General features: G+C 47.6%; 1 protein-coding gene across 2 annotated transcripts in view; it reads right to left on the bottom strand.

Annotated features, from left to right (window-relative positions):
- MDN1 (midasin AAA ATPase 1) overlaps positions 1 to 17,319 on the bottom strand; it is a 156,733-nt gene that overhangs the window by 30,347 nt on the left and 109,067 nt on the right. For both annotated transcript variants that reach the window (XM_068551457.1, XM_068551458.1), the window contains exons 63-79: positions 16,488 to 17,196; positions 14,639 to 14,800; positions 13,919 to 14,192; positions 12,947 to 13,182; positions 12,254 to 12,349; positions 11,527 to 11,621; positions 11,145 to 11,266; positions 10,393 to 10,539; positions 9,435 to 9,544; positions 8,746 to 8,819; positions 8,062 to 8,260; positions 6,018 to 6,177; positions 4,005 to 4,151; positions 3,351 to 3,477; positions 2,055 to 2,160; positions 1,406 to 1,521; positions 55 to 540 (exon numbers count right to left, since the gene is read on the bottom strand). In XM_068551457.1, coding sequence (XP_068407558.1) covers positions 55 to 540; positions 1,406 to 1,521; positions 2,055 to 2,160; positions 3,351 to 3,477; positions 4,005 to 4,151; positions 6,018 to 6,177; positions 8,062 to 8,260; positions 8,746 to 8,819; positions 9,435 to 9,544; positions 10,393 to 10,539; positions 11,145 to 11,266; positions 11,527 to 11,621; positions 12,254 to 12,349; positions 12,947 to 13,182; positions 13,919 to 14,192; positions 14,639 to 14,800; positions 16,488 to 17,196 — 3,366 coding nt within the window. The remainder of the gene's footprint in view (positions 1 to 54; positions 541 to 1,405; positions 1,522 to 2,054; positions 2,161 to 3,350; positions 3,478 to 4,004; positions 4,152 to 6,017; positions 6,178 to 8,061; positions 8,261 to 8,745; positions 8,820 to 9,434; positions 9,545 to 10,392; positions 10,540 to 11,144; positions 11,267 to 11,526; positions 11,622 to 12,253; positions 12,350 to 12,946; positions 13,183 to 13,918; positions 14,193 to 14,638; positions 14,801 to 16,487; positions 17,197 to 17,319) is intronic.

The following is a 17,319-nucleotide window of genomic DNA, read 5'->3' as shown; positions in this document are numbered from 1 at the left end:
CCCTGACCAAGCGCCGCACACACAGAGGCAGAGCAAAGACGTAGGCACACTCACCAAGAATGAAAGAGTGTCTCACAAGATTGCTGCCTAATTTTGTCAACATCAGCTTTCACTGTTTTAATGGCTTTCAGCATCTCTGTTAATCTCACAGTTGACTGTTGCCAAAGCTGGTCCTGTTTCCGCATCCGGCAACCAGAGGGCAGCTGCCTTCCAGGAACTGGGGATGGGTAGCTCAGATCTGACGGGGTCAGGTCCAGCACTGCTCCAGAAAGCTGCCCCTTGGTGAGCTCTGGTCCTTCCAGGGAGGGGGCAGAAGGCTGACCCTGTGCCTGGGCATCACCTTGGCCTGCAGCTGGCCCTGCACTGGGGCAGCACTGGAGGAGCCAGGAGAGCTGCTCAAGCAGGATCTGGCTCTGCATGGCCAGGTGCTGCAGCCTCTCTGTCCACTGCTGCACCCCGTCTTGAGGGGGGAAGGCCACGGGGTAGACGGGCGGCCCCCTGAGCCTGCTGTCAATCTCCTGCACACAACTGAGGAGGTTCCTGTGCAGAGAAACAAACCCGTGGGGATGACACACGGCACCTTAAACTGTGTCACCGCACTGTCTGTAACGGTAAATTCACTGATTTCTGAACGAAGCTTGGGCTTTTCCACATAATCAAGAAGAGAGGATTCCCCAGGTAAGTAAAAAGTCTGTTCAAACGCCTTCCAAAGTACTTAAACACATCCTTCAGTGTAGCAGAAGCATCGGTGCTCACTGCCTATTGCCTGCCCCTTACAGCCCTCTCACATCCAACAGTCACAGCACCACAGTAATTTCAACCACTATTTTCTAAAAAAAAATCTAGTAAATGCAGTAGACTTTGCTAGATGAAACTCCTATGAGCGGAGAAGAAAAGAGCTGAAGTCATTACAGTCTAGAAATACTACCTGTCAGCCAAGGATCCACTCAGCAGATGATGACAGGCTTCCCGTCCTCATCTGTTAAGTGCCCATTTCCACTGAGGAGCACCAGTGCACGGCTCAGCAGATTGCAACTCTGGGATCCAAAAAGCCGGCTCACACCTGATCTGTGCCCAGAGTCTGGGCCACCCGACGCCAGGAGAGCAACCCTGCCCTCGGCCCACACGGACTGCCAACCACGGACGCCCTCATTCCAGACCCAGGTGTGGTTCCGCCGTGAACATTTTTACCGTCTGACTCGGCCTCGAACCATCCCCCCGAGGTGCTGCCAAAACCAGGGGGCAGAGGCATTACCACCCAAAGCGAGGGGCCAAGCCAAGGCAGACCCCACCTGCCCCTTCGGACCTCAGACCTCACTGCATAGCTGGGAGCAGCATGTGCAGCAACTCTGAGCTGCACACAATACTCTCGATTCGCACTGCAAACGCGGCCGGTCAGCGATACCTGAGGAGGACCCACTGCTCAGTCAGCGTGGTCAGGGAGCGCCGCTGTCGGATGAGCACCTTCATCAGATGCGCCGAGAACCCTTTACACCGCTCCATGTGGCCCACGCCCATCTCCTGGCAGGGGGAGGAGAGAGCATGCTGAGGGGCCGCTGGGAAGTGCTGGGTCCCACGCTCCTGGAGGGGAGCCCTGCTGGGCGGGGGCGGCGTGGGGTGGGGTGGGGCCTGGGTGCGCTGCCCTCTAGAGGTGACATGTCCACCTCTGGGAGCAGTGCATCTCAAATTACGCTTCCACTGAAGTTCCATGAACAGGAACTAGTTTAACATCAAAATTGGGTATCAGTGATCTTTTCTCAGTTCACAGGGGGAAAAGATCTGAGGGTGGCATTCTCCATTTGAAGTTTTTCCTCCGTAACTTTTCTTAAGGATTTGGTCCTGCTAGCAAATGTTGAATAACAGAACTTATTATAAAATGCTCTCTGATTGAGCACAAAATTACGTTGATTTATATTATAAGTTTAATGACTGCAAAAAGTTCAGTCACTTCCAGTAATGGGCTGTGATCACTGGACCAGGTCTGAGGACGCTGCCCTGGATGAACAGAACTGGAGTCCTTGAGCCCCTGCAATCCCAAGGCTCTATCATCCTACCTTGGCGGGAGCTGCCAGGACTGCACTAAGCCTGGCGTGCCGTGCAAGAGAGCGATAAAAATACTTCTGGCACCCCTCCCACGAAGACGAGATTTCTGTAAGCAGCCTGGGAAAGAAATCAACATGATTTTCTTAATTAAAACCACTATCTCCACCCTAGATCCCGAGGAGTCAGAGACTGGTCCATTTAGCTGCAACCAGAAGCCAAGAGTCTGAACAGATTTATTTCTGTGAGGACCCATTCAGTCAGGCACTCATCAGTCCTTTATACAAAGGATGTGTTACATACTTAGCACTGAAAGTAGAGTGGGAAAATAAACTATGACAATATGGCTTCCTTAACAAAAATGTTATGACTATCTTGGCAGTGGAGGCTAGGGATCATAAATTCTGATGCCTACAGGGGCCACGCAGATAACATACATGGTTAAGGACAGCCAAGCACAAAATGATCCCTGGCGATGACAGCTGAGAAGCAACAGGGACCGTTACTGACCACAGTGAACCTGAGAGCATGTGTCCTACCAGAAGGAGGGCACTCTAGTCAACTTTCGACTACATGGGAAGGCAAGCACACTTGGCCAAATTTTCCCGAAAAACTGAAAATCCAGAATGTTTATGTAAAATTTCTACTTTTTACAGTGTTGTGTTGAACTCAAATTTAAAGCACTTCAGAGGGCCACTGAGCAAAGAAAACACACATGTATGCTGTACTCAGCTCATTTCCAACCAGTTACTAACACAGAGGGAGCTCCATCTGCCTCCAAAGTCTATAGGCTCTCAAATTCAAGAACATATGGGAACTTAGGTTTATGTATATGGAATAGCTAAAAACATGGCCCTTCTCTCACAGATTTTCACCTGTACATTCAAATCAATTGAGCAGACCTCAGGAAAAATCAAAGGACCAAAAAAAATGATGGGAGACATGAATACAAGGAGGAAAGAGGAATGGAAAGAAGAAAATCAACAATTACTAACTAACCACTGACACTTGCTTTAAACACTCAAAGTGGCCCCTTGTCTTCCTTACCCCACCAGATCCCCAACAGAGCCCAAACCACCCAATATTTCGAATTCATCCCTTACCTTTTTCTAATGAAAGAAAAGAAGGTTAAAAAAAAAAGAAAAGAAAATTAACACTGGGTGCTCGCCACCTGCCAGTCCTGAGCCAGGCACTTTTCTAAATGCTAATTTTATGGCAACACTAGGACAGAAGTACTCCTCTCGCCACTTTGGCAAATGAGGCCACGGAGGCTTAGCTGACTTGCTCCATTTATAATTAAAAACACAAACCTAGAATCAGCCTCCTGAGTGCTGCTGACTATAGACAATGTGCTCTGGAGATCCAACGGGTGAAGATGAAGCATCTCTTGAGGGTTTTTTGAACGGGCCCAGGAAAGACCTTTGCGATATGACAAACCTAGGAAATAAATAGCAGGTGGTTAAATAAAGAAACTCAGGAGAGAACAGGTGTGCCAGGAACCCCTCAATGCCATTGCTACTCAAAGTCAGGTCCTAGGAACAGCATCGCCCAGGAGCTTGCTAGAAAGCTTACTCTCAGGTCCTGCCCCACACCTACTGAAACAGAAACCTTCTGCACTTTAGCAAGATTCCCCAGGTGATTCATACACAAGTTAGTTTGAAAAGCGTTGCTCCCTATGCACGTTGGAAGGGCGGGTGCTGTACAACATACGGTGATGAAAATAAAAAACATGGTTTCTGAGAAACCTCATTACAAAACTGTGAAACTACCTGAGTCACAAATGGTAAACCATCATAGGATTTTCGTGTGTGTTGACCGGGACTCGCACATTTCAAACCTTGCCTTCCACCTTATGTTTCCCACCATCTCAGCTGTCTCTACAAACTTCCCCCAAATCACCCATGTTATTTGTCTTCCTAAAATCAGGTGAGTACACTTCACTGGGTTTCCATCGAGGACCTTACCGGTTTTTGCAAGGTGTTTAAAGAGGTCTGCTAAAGCTCGCTGCTTCTGCATGAGAATGTGCTTGGCTTCTGAGCGCTGCTTCTCCTTCTCTGCGGAGGGCTCCACCTTTAACCTCTGCAGCTCACTCACAGAGGAAATTACTTCACCTGCAGGGAAGACAAGGGGGAAACATGGAAATCCCCAGGAATTCTTAATGTGCTCAAATTACCCAAGACCAAGGACCGGTCAAAAACGAAGACCAGGTGTCATTCATCTTTATAGCTAACATAGTCCCTAGCATTTGGTAAATTCTCAATGATTAAACTGATCAAGATGCATGATAACGGAAAAATCAAAACACATGGTGCTTCTTATCTCTTAACAACACACAACCCAAATAAAGTAGGTATTCTATTTTTTTTTTAAATTCAGGGGTTTCATAACCAATCAAGCAAAAAACACTTATTGAACATGGATTATGTGCAGTGATTTACACTAAGAATTTTAAAAACTTGAGGTAAATTTCCAATACATACAACATGTATTGAGCTCCTACGCTGTACCTGGTACTTGGAAAACGTTCTTTTAATCTGCAAAGCTCCAGAAGAACTTATTTGTAGCCACTCAAAGAGGCTCAGAGAAGTCTAGTCATCTTCTAAAGGCCATTCAGGTAAAGAGCAGACTTGAAGCCAGGATTTGAACCCTGGCTGAACCAACTCCGAAGCCCAAATTCGTTCTCCAGCATCGCACTGACTTCCTGAGCACCCACCGGCACCCAGAACACCAGGGTGCCGCCAACCTGCCACAGGCAGTGTTATAATCTGACTGCGTGGCCTCCCAAGCTCACATTGAAGTCCTAACCCCCAATACCTCAGAATGTGACTGTATTTAGACATGGGGCCTTTAAAGAGCCAATTAAGATAAAAATGAGGCCGGGACTTCCCTGGCGGTCCAGTGGCTAAGACTCCACGCTCCCAATGCAGGGGGCATGGGTTCAATCCCTGGTCAGGGAACTAGATCCCACATGCATGCCGCAACTAAGAAGTCCGCATGCTGCAACTAAGGAGCCGGCGAGCCGCAACTAAGACCTGGTGCAACCAAATAAAGATAAATATATCTTTTTTAAAAGTTAAAAAAAAAATAAAAGATAAAATGAGGCTTTATGGGTGAGTCCTAATCCAATCTGACTGGCATCCTTAACAGAAGAGGAGATGAGGACACAGAAAAGGCATCTACAAGCCAAGGAGAGAGCCTCAGAAAAAACCAACCCTGCTGACACTTTCATCTTGGGACATTTAGCACCAGAATTGTGAGAAAATAAATTCCTATTGTTTAAGCCACCAAAGATGTGGTACAGCTGACCCCTGAACAATGCAGGCAGGGCATCCTGAGCAATGGATAATAGGCTATTATTCTAACAAGTTTTTTTAAAAAAAAAATATCTCCCTGAGATCAGACTGCAGCCTCACTGAAGAAGGACCAGCTTCACCCTGACCGCACGCTCACTGCGGCTGGGGGGTGGGTTGAGGTGGGGGAAGTGCTGAAAGGCTGCCAAGGGCCCAAATGATCTTTTAAGGTCGGGATTCCCTTTCCCAGCCACTGCTGTACAGCACGAACAGGGAAACGAGACTGCTACACCTCTCTGAAGTGAAGGAAAAAAGAAGTGGACTGTGGACAAACCTCCCTCTTCCTTTAACCCAAGAGAGACAACATTTTGAGAGGTGGGGACAGCCTCAAGACTCTAGGAAACCCTTTACTCGTGTCCCCAGCCAGCAAGAGCTGACATGGACAGGACTGCTGTAGAGAACGGCCTAACACTGCACCGGTGTGCACGGGAGGAGGACAAGGTGACCACCTGTGGCGTCTCAGCTGGCTCCTGTGTCTGGGCTCGGATGGTTTTTAACCCACCTGCTTAATTACCTGCTCAACGCTATTTAAGATGTCACAGAAGGACACAGGTATCTCATTCCAACCCTCCCAGGCCACTGAGGATAGCGGAGAGCAAAGCCCCCTTGTCCTGGGTGCGCACCCACCGGTGAACTGGTCGAGGCCCTCCACGAGGCAGGGTAGGGGGCTTCCCTTCATGAGCACCAGGCACATCTTCCTCATGCGTTTCAAGAGCTTCGGCAAGCGACGCAGAAGCGCCCCCTCCGAGGCGGCAGGGGCACCCTGACACTGTTCTGGAACCACGGCCTGTGAGACAGAGCACAGGTTATTCTCACTGCCAAGAACAACGGTCCTAGCACGAAACCTGCACGGGCGCTAAGTTTAAATGCTGCGCTGCTCCACACACACCTGGCTCAGCAACAGGAAAGTCTCCTCTCCACGTCTCTGAAGTCTCACGAGAACAAAGGTATCATCACCAAAATTAAAACAGGCACGTGCCGCGGGTATTCAGCATTGTGTGTTGCTGCTGTGGGAGGTCCCCGCAGCAGAAGCCCTGGTCCCCACCTCCCGCAGCGCCTTCTGTGCTCGTCACCAGGGGCCTGCGCTTCTGCTCCACAAAGGTGGAGATCCGACAGCATAACTGCTGACTTTAAGGTGCTGCACGGCACTGTGCTTCTCAGACACACAGGCTACGCTAACCTGATCCGCCAAAGCCGACTTCTACCACCATCTCTCCCCTGCCTCCAATTCCTGACTAACAGTTCAAATACCAGGATCCAGATACTAGGCAACCATCGGGGGCCTATTTTCACCAGTTTTTTTCCCTTGAGAATCCCTGAAATTCTGGGACTTCCTTGGCAGTCCAGTGGTTAAGACTCCATGCTTCCACTGCAGGGGGCATGGGTTCCATTCCTGGTAGGGGAATTAAGATCCCACATGCCATGCAGCACGGCCAAAAAAAAAAAAAAAAAAAAAAAAAAACCCTGAAATTCCTGTGCTGTCATCAATAGTAAGTTTAAAAATTGGATCAGCATGACAAGCAGTGAACTGATGAATACAATCAAAAGAAAATTTGGCAGCCATATCATAGGTGTGCGGCCATATCATGGCTGTATGCTCCATTTCTATTATGCTTTCTGAACTATTAAAATATTAAAAATCGCTTGAGAAACCCCATTGCTAACTCTATAGACCCAGGGTGGAAAGCACAGTAGGAAGACAAAAGTCATTACTCCCTTAAGAGTGCTCCCGGACTCCCCTGGTGGCGCAGTGGTTAAAATCCGCCTGCCAATGAAGGGGACACAGGTTCGGGCCCTGGTCCGGGAAGATCCCACACGCCATGGAGCAACTAAGCCCGTGCGCCACAACTACTGAGCCTGCACTCTAGAGCCTGAGAGCCACAACTACTGAGCCCATGAGCCATAACTACTGAGCCTACGCGCTAGAGCCCATGAGCCACAACGAGAGAAGCTACCATAATGAGAAGCCCGTGCACTGCAGCAAAGAGTAGCCCCCGCTCACCGCAACCAGAGAAAGCCTGCGCACAGCAACAAAGACCCAATGCAGCCAAAAATATATAAATAAATAAAGTTACTGGGCGGGGCGGCGGGGCGGGGGGGGGGGGGTGCTGGGAAGAGTGCTCCCTACACCCAGTGATTATGATGAAGCAGGGACATCCTCCTGTAACAGGCCTGCTCACCCAAGGTCTCGATAACTGTTTAAATTTTCAGGAATTCTGCAAGCCAGCTCTTAACTCTTGGCGCTTGAAACTGGCCATGATGGGAGTACGTATGTTTCTACACCATGGTTACCAGCAACCAGTTCAAACCAGCAGATCACTGCACACAGCCACTCCCTGTGCAGCAGCTTCATCACGCGGGAGCCCAAAGGCAGCTTCAATATCCTATTCCTAAACTGATGCTTTAAATCTTCCCTCACAGGTAGATGAACTGTTCACAGGTAAGCACAACAGTCGTTTCCACAGGCTAACATGAAACTTCCCGCACCAGGATTAATGCTTTCTGCCTTACTCTGCAGCAGGTCATGCAAACAAATGCTATACCACTAGTCCAAAGAGGAAGATTTCAAAGGCATTCCCTCACCTAGTTCTAAGGACACTCCTCCCACAGAAAGCAAAGACCCCACACAACTAGCTCAGGAATAAGCAAACACTATCCCACGAGCTAATACCTGCGCAGCTGCTGGCCGGGCCAACAGGGTCTCTCTCAGCGCCCGATTCAGACTCTGAATGGGCGACTCCTCACTTGCGGCTGCGTCTGTTGGCCTTGGCAAAAAGTCCAGCTCTTCCTCCTTGTCACTCTCCACCAGGGATGACCGGCAGGGTTCACTCAGGACAGCTTCAAATTTCTTCATGAATTTAAAGAGGGTTCTGGCCCCAGGTAATGACAGAGATGGGCAGAAAAAAATAGGATGGAAAGTGAGGAAATGTGTAAATGACATATAACACATACATAGATCACTTAATAACTTGTACCTCTGGTACATAATGAGCTCCTTAGAAACTCATAATCTTTTTTTAAAGGAAAATGTACAGCAGGTATTCTCGTCTCTCTTTTCTAGGAGGAAAAAAAAGCCAGGAACGGTGGGATCACTTTGCTCAAGGTGAGCAGGTGGCAGAGGACTCGACCTTCCATGGCACACAGCCTGCTCTGCCTCCAGACACATGCGTTCCTCCTGCAGGGAGACTCTGCTTTGGGTGGAAGGGCGTGGTGTTGGGAAGCCAGCAAAACAGTCTAGTGTTTTTTAGTTAAGTTCAAGGCAGCACAAGTCAGGCCTCTGTAACAATGTAGTCATGTTGTCTACCATTCAAAAATTCTGAGGTTTGGTCACCCCCAGCTTTGAAAGATCAATTACCTGTGTGTCTTTTCCACAGACTGTTTAATAGACCAGAAGCTGACATCATTCCACTTGGATATCTTAACAAATTCCTGTAAGATAAATGAAGCTCAAGAAACGGCTTTATAACGCTGGTGTCATTCTGTTCTTTCTAGATCATCTGTTTGCCGAAGACCAGAGCCCACTCCATCTCAAACACAGGACTGTGTGTCAGTGAACAAGTAAAACAAGTCTAATAAAGGAACCATGTGTTTGTCTCAAAGCAATGGAAAAAAGTGCTGCTACAATCAGTAGGTCACTATGTACTCTAGCTTAAACCAGGGTTGATTCCACGACCACTGAAAGTGTCAAAAAGAGAGGATCCTCCTTACACCCCCAGCACCTCGACAGCCCATAGACCAACACCAGATGGTGCGCGTCTGAGGTGGAAGATCAGCCTGGGCAAGACCAGGGGAGCAGGCACTAACATCCCTCTTAGGAGCCTCTGAAAAGGGGCCACGCCCCGGAACCCTCACACACGCAGCCAGGTCAGCAATGGAGCCAATGCCGCAAAATGCAAAACCCACCATCCTAGTTGGCAGTTGCAATGCTCTCCTCCATTCCCCAGATCCCCCTGCCTCACGGTCAAATGGATTAAAGAACAGAACCAAGGAAGAATCTGCTGATTTTGTCCTCCCAAGAGTGATTATGACAGCCGTTCATCTTACTTTAAGCTCTTTTTCTAGGGGGGAACGAAGTTCCACAATTTTGGCCTGGACCCGGTCAAAGAACTGCTTGTAATAATGGTACAAATTCCATAGAACACTGCAAAGTGAATCTGGAAGAAATAAAAAGGAAACAAAACACCACACTCGCTGCATGTGCTGCTGGCTCCCCCTGAGGTTCACATCTCTGTGATGACCCTTCCTCCTTACTCTTTAGGCCACGAGATCACAGTGCAATGTAGCACATACAGACCGTATGACAGCTCATCGGGAAGCCGGGGTGACCAGTTCCCAGAGATGCAAGCTGTCAATCCTACCCTATATTTTCATTTCAGTTTGTACTGGATTTTTTTGGTTGCACTTTTGTTCTTAAAGATGGTGTACTCAGACGTTCTGCCAAACTCACAATTTCCAACCCTTTCTTGGAATCTTATTGTAAAGTCAGCAGAAACTAAGCCTGTTTTAAAAGATGGCATATTAAGAGGCTCACCTTGACTGCTCATTCACGTAAATCTATATTCATTTTACAGCGACACTTTTGTCTAAACTGCTGTGGTCAGCGATAGGAATCGACAGTAGAAGTTTTACGTGCAGTTACTTGACACGTGGCAGCGCTCTCCCGAGATCAAAGAACCTAATAATGGCCTGGATCAAGCAGAAGCTTAGCAGGACATATGCACTGTCTAGACAGAAAGATGTGCTGCCTCAACATGCCAGCTCCCGAGCTCTGCAACTGGTGATTTACCTCTGCCACGGTTTGCTAGCCAGGGCTTCCCTTATAACCAGTCTGCACTCAACTTTAATGTTTTTCTCTATATCTAACCTGAATCACATTATAGGAAAAGACAACTGAAACTGTCTTGTTTAAAACCTGGTATGCAACAAGACACCTGTCTCATGTGGAGAATTCAAAGGGTAAAATTAAAGAAAAAATATTATACATACATATGTATATCCTTACCTTTTCCTTCAACTTGTGGCATCAGCAAGACATGACAATGGAAAACCAGTAACATCTGAAGTCGTACGTGGAACTCTCCCAGTGAAGATCCTTCAATAAATGCTTGTAACGTGCTGACCAGCAACATCAGGGTCATCTGTCTGTCATCTTTAGAGATTCAAAGAAGAAAACATATATGTGCCTGCAACCATCACTTGCTGTCACAAAGCGCACACAGTCTACTATGGGATTCCCGTGGGATGGCCGTCAAGTAGAGACACCAGTTAAGGTGAAGCTTTGAAGCAAGGACCACAGCTAAATTCCCAGCTGATTTAAAAACTACAGCCCCACTCAGGGTATGTGTGAAATGCACTCACAGCAAATTAGGAAACTGAATTATGAGGCACTTGTTCTAAGTATGAGATGAAACCCTTTTAACTCAAGCATTTTAACTACTACCTACCAAGACAGAAACTTTCTCTTTGACTTGTCTCACGGATACAGAGAAGAAGGAAACTTTATCTTATGACTAGCTCTCTAGACTCTGGACAAGTCACTTAAACCTCTCTGACTGCCATTATTATTCTTAGTAAGAATAAAACTACACAGCTTTCTTGGCTGACCTCTCAGGAATACCTCGCAGTCAAACGATACATCCTATGTGAAAGTAGTGGGGCGAGGACACATGGGAGCAGGTAAATCCCACACTCCGCAGCACTTCAAGCTTAGCTTGGACCCTCTAAATAAGCAGGGAATTTACGGACGGGTGTTACCTTCCTGCTCTTCTGTTTGTTCTTGCATGTGCTTCTCCAGCATCTGATAGATGGAGAACCAATGCTTGGTGGATTTCTCAGTATGGCGTTTCATGGTATTATCCAAACTCATGGACCAGCAGCTGAAACGTGGAAGGAGAGGCCAAGGAGGCATTTAAGGAAACCTATTCAAACATCTGAAACCACAGAAGCAGAAGCTAAATATTCACTATTCTTTCCTCCCAAATGGAGATGGAGAAGCTGCCAGTCTGCTGCCTCCGAACGCATGCTGTTGTCTGGTCTCCAGCTGACATACTACATAAACTCTGAAGAAGCAAACTACCCAAAGACTATATCCCTACAACCTAAGTTCAGGAGGGGAAGTGACAAATGTATCACTTACTTCAGTTCCAGTTTACGCCAACGGATGACCATCTGAGTGACCACATCAAGATGTTTCCGCAGAGACAGGGCTCGACTTGCATTCTCCTCCCAATCCTGAAGAAACACAGATAAAATTTACTATGGCCATTATTCAGTCCCCTGACCACCTCCTCACTCAGGAACACCCTGGACTTTTCTTGAGCAAAGACCCCTGGGACCTTCAACAACTTTATACTGATTTACCAATAACTAACCAGAATGAGTTTACATCCAGCTTATCCAGCTTTGAGTTCTTCCTGGTCGCTTGACAGACCTCCAGCAGAGCAAATCGCACAGGGTTTGGAGACCTGAGTCTGAATCCCTGTTGTTAGTCACGTGACCCCTCCAAAGTCCAGAGCCCTAATCTGAAAATCAGGGAAGCACCAGCCACTTCAGAGGCTGTGAGAGGACTGAAGGGCTGAAGAGTGGAGGCACGCTGCCGGTCTGAAGGCCAACCCAGAAGTCCTGGCAGACTGAGCCCTTAGGACTGGTGGACGCTGAGTCCCACCCTTGAGAACAGGTGAGGCAGGCCCCCTATGTGTCCCATGGAGGCAGTGGCTTCACTTGCAATAATCGGACCCTATGTCAGAAAAACCAAGGAGGCTCATCCTTTTCCAACCCAAACTATCACATCCTGTCCCTCTAACGATAAGAGAATCTCTTCAGTTGACTATAACTAAAATGAAGACTGGAGAGAATCCTCTTACCTGTGCCTTTGCCAGAAGGATCTCCAAGCCATTCAGGAACTTCGAGATGGGGCTGGAAAGTGGGAAGCTACGAATCCTGTCCATTACAACCAGCAGCTGTGGGGGGGAGGGGAGGGAAGGGGGGGAAGAAGATTTGGGCATCCTCGTGGGACTGTCAATCACCCAAAGTCACAGGGTACTGAAGAGGGGCCTGACTGGAAGTTTCATGCAAAGGCCCTGCTTCGTGAGCACTTAGGAAAGCTGCGGGTGAAACTTCCCAGGGCTGCAGATACTGCCCAAGATAAACACTTTATCTGCTGCATTACTCTGGAAATAAGATTGAGTTTGATAAAGTAATTACTCTTATTACTCTCTGTTATAAGTTATTACAGAATTAGCTGAAGATCACAGAGCAAGGTCTGAGTTAAAACTGCCAATCTTGAAAAAGCCAGGCCCTTGTTAGTATAAGGATGTGTCTGAATAAAGAGGGCAACATAGCAGCACTTCAATATATGGACGGCAAACCCTGAGCAGCAGATAAAATAAGTGGAATCTCAAACACCATTTACACAACAGCATTACAACCTGGTATATTCATCCTACAGGGAATAGCACTTCACTGAACCGCAGTTCTGTAAACCTCCGTTTGCGTATCCAGTGTGCAAGTCACTGCCCCCAGTACAGTGAGAGGCTGCCTCCCCACCACCGCCCTACCTGCTCAAGCGCCGGATGTTCCGGCCAATCCTGCAGCAGCTGGCGGACGGCCTCTGAGAAGCCTTGAAGCACAGGCTGGCAGTGCCGAGCTTCCGGGACGTTGGGGTGATGGTAAAAGTCATAGGGACCGTCAGGCTTCACCATCAGGTCCAAGGTCCCCTCCCCAAAGAGAGTGTTACGGGACAGGGTGTAGGCCAAAAGTTGGCTGCCCAAGAGCTGGTCATTCAGCTCAACTCCTGTGAAGTTAACAAGATCACTGTAAAGTTGGTATCAAGTTACAATGAGGTCAGCAACATGCTCAGAAATAATGAATGACAGCGACTAAATGAAGTAGATATTGCAATGCCATTCACCCCCAAGGCAGCAAAGGTCTAAAAGACTGTGACCCCAATACTACAGTGGTCACCAAAATCTGCCCCAAGTTTCGGTATATACAGAGGAACTCAGATACTGCCTACATGTAATCAAGAGGGTACAGAGTTTGGTTTGATGGATTCCAATTCCCAGTTTTTGTAGCTCTTCTTGGTAGGCAGAAATGAAGTTTAAAGCCTCCTTCCTACTTGCAAGGAATAACTCATGAGGTCACGTAGGAAACTGCATCAAACCATATCCTGTGAGATTAATTTCTGAGTTGCCAGGTTGCTCCCAGGAATACATGACTTCATTAGAAAAGCACTGAAGCTGTGAAAGGGAAATTGGAAATAATGCGGAGAAACAAGACCATTTAAACTAATTCTATATCCTTACTCTTAATCCCTTTACCCCCACGTATTCAAAGGGTGAAAACCCATCTTTATGGCAGAATTTTACATCAATTTTTTGGAATTAGCTTAAGTCCTTTAAGCTAAGGAAACTCCATCAATAAGGAATTTAGCAAAAACAGGGACGCAGTAGTTTCAATTGTTCCAGAAGTAGCAATCACATCTATTCGTTTTGGTTTCCCAAGAGCTTAACAAAAGTAAACTACCATACCCATCAGGGGGTAGAAGTTTGTCACAAGCGATGCCCCAGTCTGGTAGCAGGACAGAAACAGGCTGAGGTAGTGCTCTGCCCCGTGTGGCGGCGGCGTCTGCTGGTACCAGAGGGACTGAGCAAAGCCGAGGCACAGCTGCTGGTGTATCAGCATCACAGCCTGCATCGAGCTCTGTGACAGGAGGGCGGGGTCTGTGGCGGCCTCCTCTTCTTGCCCGTCGGAAGGTCCCTTATTTGCCTCTAGTGTTGATTCTACCAAAATGTCTGCAAAGTCCTGTGAATAATATTAGAGCAATTGAACTTTTAAAGTCAAAATCCAGTTCTAATAAGACTAAAAGGAAGGGGGAAGGATGGAGTGTGAATGATCAAGAAAATGAAATAGGGAATTACGTGCATTGAGAAATATTTTAAAAGTTACAAAACCATTCAAAGGCATGTAACAGGAACTAACATAGTGCTGTAGGTCAGTTATAGAGTAAATCCTAAGAGTTCTCATCACAAGGCAAAAAATTTTTTTCCTTTTATTCTGTATCTATATGAGATGACGGATGTTCCCTAAGCTTACTGTGGTCATCATTTCATGATGGATGTAAGTCACATCACTATGCGGTACACCTTAAGCTCACACAGTGCTGTATGTCAATCATATCTCAATAAAATTGGAAGAAAAAAAAAGAATTCAAAGGGCAGGTGTGTGGTATCAAGGGAATTCATTCCAACCTCTCCATGCAGTGGGAACTGTTTCCTGAACTCCCACTCTTCCTCCTCCTCCTCGCTCAGGGCTGTCCTAGAGTTCCTGCCCCGGTATCTGTACAGGCTGCTTTCCTGCTCAGCCTTCTCTTGGGCTCTGCGTTCCTGTTCATCCCACTCATTGATGATTTCCTAAAAAAAAAATCACACATTCTGAAGGAAGCTTATTTGCCTTTGCTGAGGCATTTACAATGAACAGAGGCAAGACTTGCTATCTCTTCCTCATGAAAACAAAATACCATGGTTCAAGAACAAATAAATGCCGACATCCAAGACACTAAATTCCATGTAACAGAGAGCAAATGGGATTTGTTTTCAAACTGTGTATCTGCAGCAACCTGACTTTCCTAAAACCCCCCTTGCTGTACTGTTACAATTTCGCAGGTGTGAAAACTTGCTGTAGCGGCACGACTGGGGACTTCCCGTCAGGTGTGAATGGTGCTCTGCATTAAGGACAGGGTGAGGGTCAGCAACGTGGGCGTGTGATGCAGACTGCACTTGGCCAGCACCTCAGGGAGATATCCTGGGGGTTCGGAAAAGGGAAAATGGGCTGGGGACTGGGTGATGGAGGGGAACCAATCAGGCAAAACTGGGCTATACGACACCAGACATTTCTTAAATTCCCTACTACCTCTAAAGCCCTACAACTGGCAAGAACTATAAAGAAACCACCCAGTATTGAGAAGAACTGAGGAGATAAGCAACCCCAGGATGACAATTTGTATTAAAAGCCCAAGCAAGCAGTTAACCTTTGTCTCAGCAGTTCTGTTTTCTAGAAGTTTTACCCAAAGATCTAGCTTTAAGACTTTTAGGATGGCACTGGTTTGGGTTTTTTAAATTTTTTTCCCCAAAACAGAAAAAAAAACTTTACATATAAATGCAAATATTCAGTGGCAGGAACTGTTAAATGACTTACCCATACGACAGAAAACCCGGCAGTCACTAAATATGATACAGGTGGAGAATACCATAATCATGAGGGAAGTAAGCACTAAATTTTAGCTGTTAGGTTTTTCAAGGCAAGTTATAAAACAGAATGGACTTTCTTAGCGGTTTGTAGGGCTCGAGCCATTTGAGGACATTATCTCGGGGACCACGGAGGGTATAGCATTGTCCTCAACCAGAGCAGCCCTTTTATCTGTTGAATACTGGATCACTCTGCTAACACTTGTATTTTTTAAAAGGGTCTACTCCCCACCACCCAAAAAAATTGTAAACCACTGGGAAAAAAACAGCTGTAAAAAATTTAGCGTCACAGACACACACTTACAGATACATGCACAAATGAGCAAGCCTAGAATAGAACACACCAATGTGTTAACAGTTACATAGGTTTGAGTGGCAGAATCTAATAATTTCGCTTATACTTATTCTTTTCATTGTCTACAATGAAAACAAATTGCTTTTGTTGATAAGGGAAAAAACAGAATTTATTTTATTTTATTTTCTTGGCTGCGCTGCTTGGCTTGCAGGATCTTAGTTCCCCAACTAGGGATTGAACCTGGGCCCCTATTTTCTTAATATTAATAAAAGTTCATTCAATTACATGGCAAAACCCACCATCAAGTCAAACAACCAACAAAAAAGGAGAGAATATTTGCAGTGTGTATCGGGCATAAAGGGCTAACAACACTAATATTTTTTCTAATCTCTTAAAAATTGACAAAGGCCCCTAAACCTGACAGGTAAACGGGAAAAAGCCAGTAACAGACCCTAGATCCCCAGCGCCTACCCACACTGCCTCACCTACACCGGGCACGGCTAGTGTCCTGCAGGCGGCCTGCTCGTGCCCCCAGCTCCTGTCAGGAGGAGGGCTTACCTGACACACATGCCTGAAGAGCTGCAGGGCCCGCTGGTCCAGCTCCCCCTTGCACAGCACGTGGGAGCGCAGGTACAGGAGGGCGTTCAGCAGCAGCTGTTCCTGGGAGGGGCAGGGCCTCCTCTGGCTCTTGCCCTCCAGCTCCCTTCCTCCCAGGCGCTCAAGGAGCAGCTTCCCAAGGCCTCGCAGGACCTCCTCCGACTTCACCGAGCACAAAGCATCTGCGTGAGCATAGTAGGTGGGGAAGGTGGGGCCCACTGATGGGAAAGCCAACAGGGACGTGGCCAGGGCACCCAGCCTGTGCGCGCAGGCCACGCCACCATGGAGCGAGGCGTGGACCTCGCACGCCACCAGCCGCATGCCGTGCTGCAGCTGCAGGACGGACGCCTGCAGCGGGGCCGCTGCGTCTGGGTAAAGGGCGAACTCCTCTGCCAGCCGCCTCCGGAACTGGTGGTGTGACTGCTGCCAAGAGGCCTCCTCCTTCAGAAGGTTCTGGGCCATCTGGGCAGCCCGAGGTCCGTCCGTGTGGAGGGCCTGCAGGAGCCGAGTGAGCAGGTCCTGAACGGCAGAGGCCTTGGCGATGCTGGTGACATAGTGGTGGACCTCCTGTACCAGGGACTCGTACGCAGGCAGCGGGGGCCTGAAGGCCTGCTTCTTGGACAGGCTGCAGATTAAGTTCTCCAGCTGATCAATTCTCTGGCGAAGCAGCCTAAAGGCAAATTAACACAGTATGCAAATTCTGTCAGAAGCAAAGCAGCAAATCCAGACTGAGCCTCGGGAAAACAGAAGGAAGACATTTCAGCTACTGAGGCATAAAATGATATATGGACAA

This window comes from Eschrichtius robustus, chromosome 9, assembly GCF_028021215.1.
Source record: "Eschrichtius robustus isolate mEscRob2 chromosome 9, mEscRob2.pri, whole genome shotgun sequence".
Taxonomy (NCBI): domain Eukaryota; kingdom Metazoa; phylum Chordata; class Mammalia; order Artiodactyla; family Eschrichtiidae; genus Eschrichtius; species Eschrichtius robustus.
The sequence above is the reverse complement of the archived record's forward strand: the minus strand, read 5'-3'. Positions and strand labels throughout refer to the sequence as shown.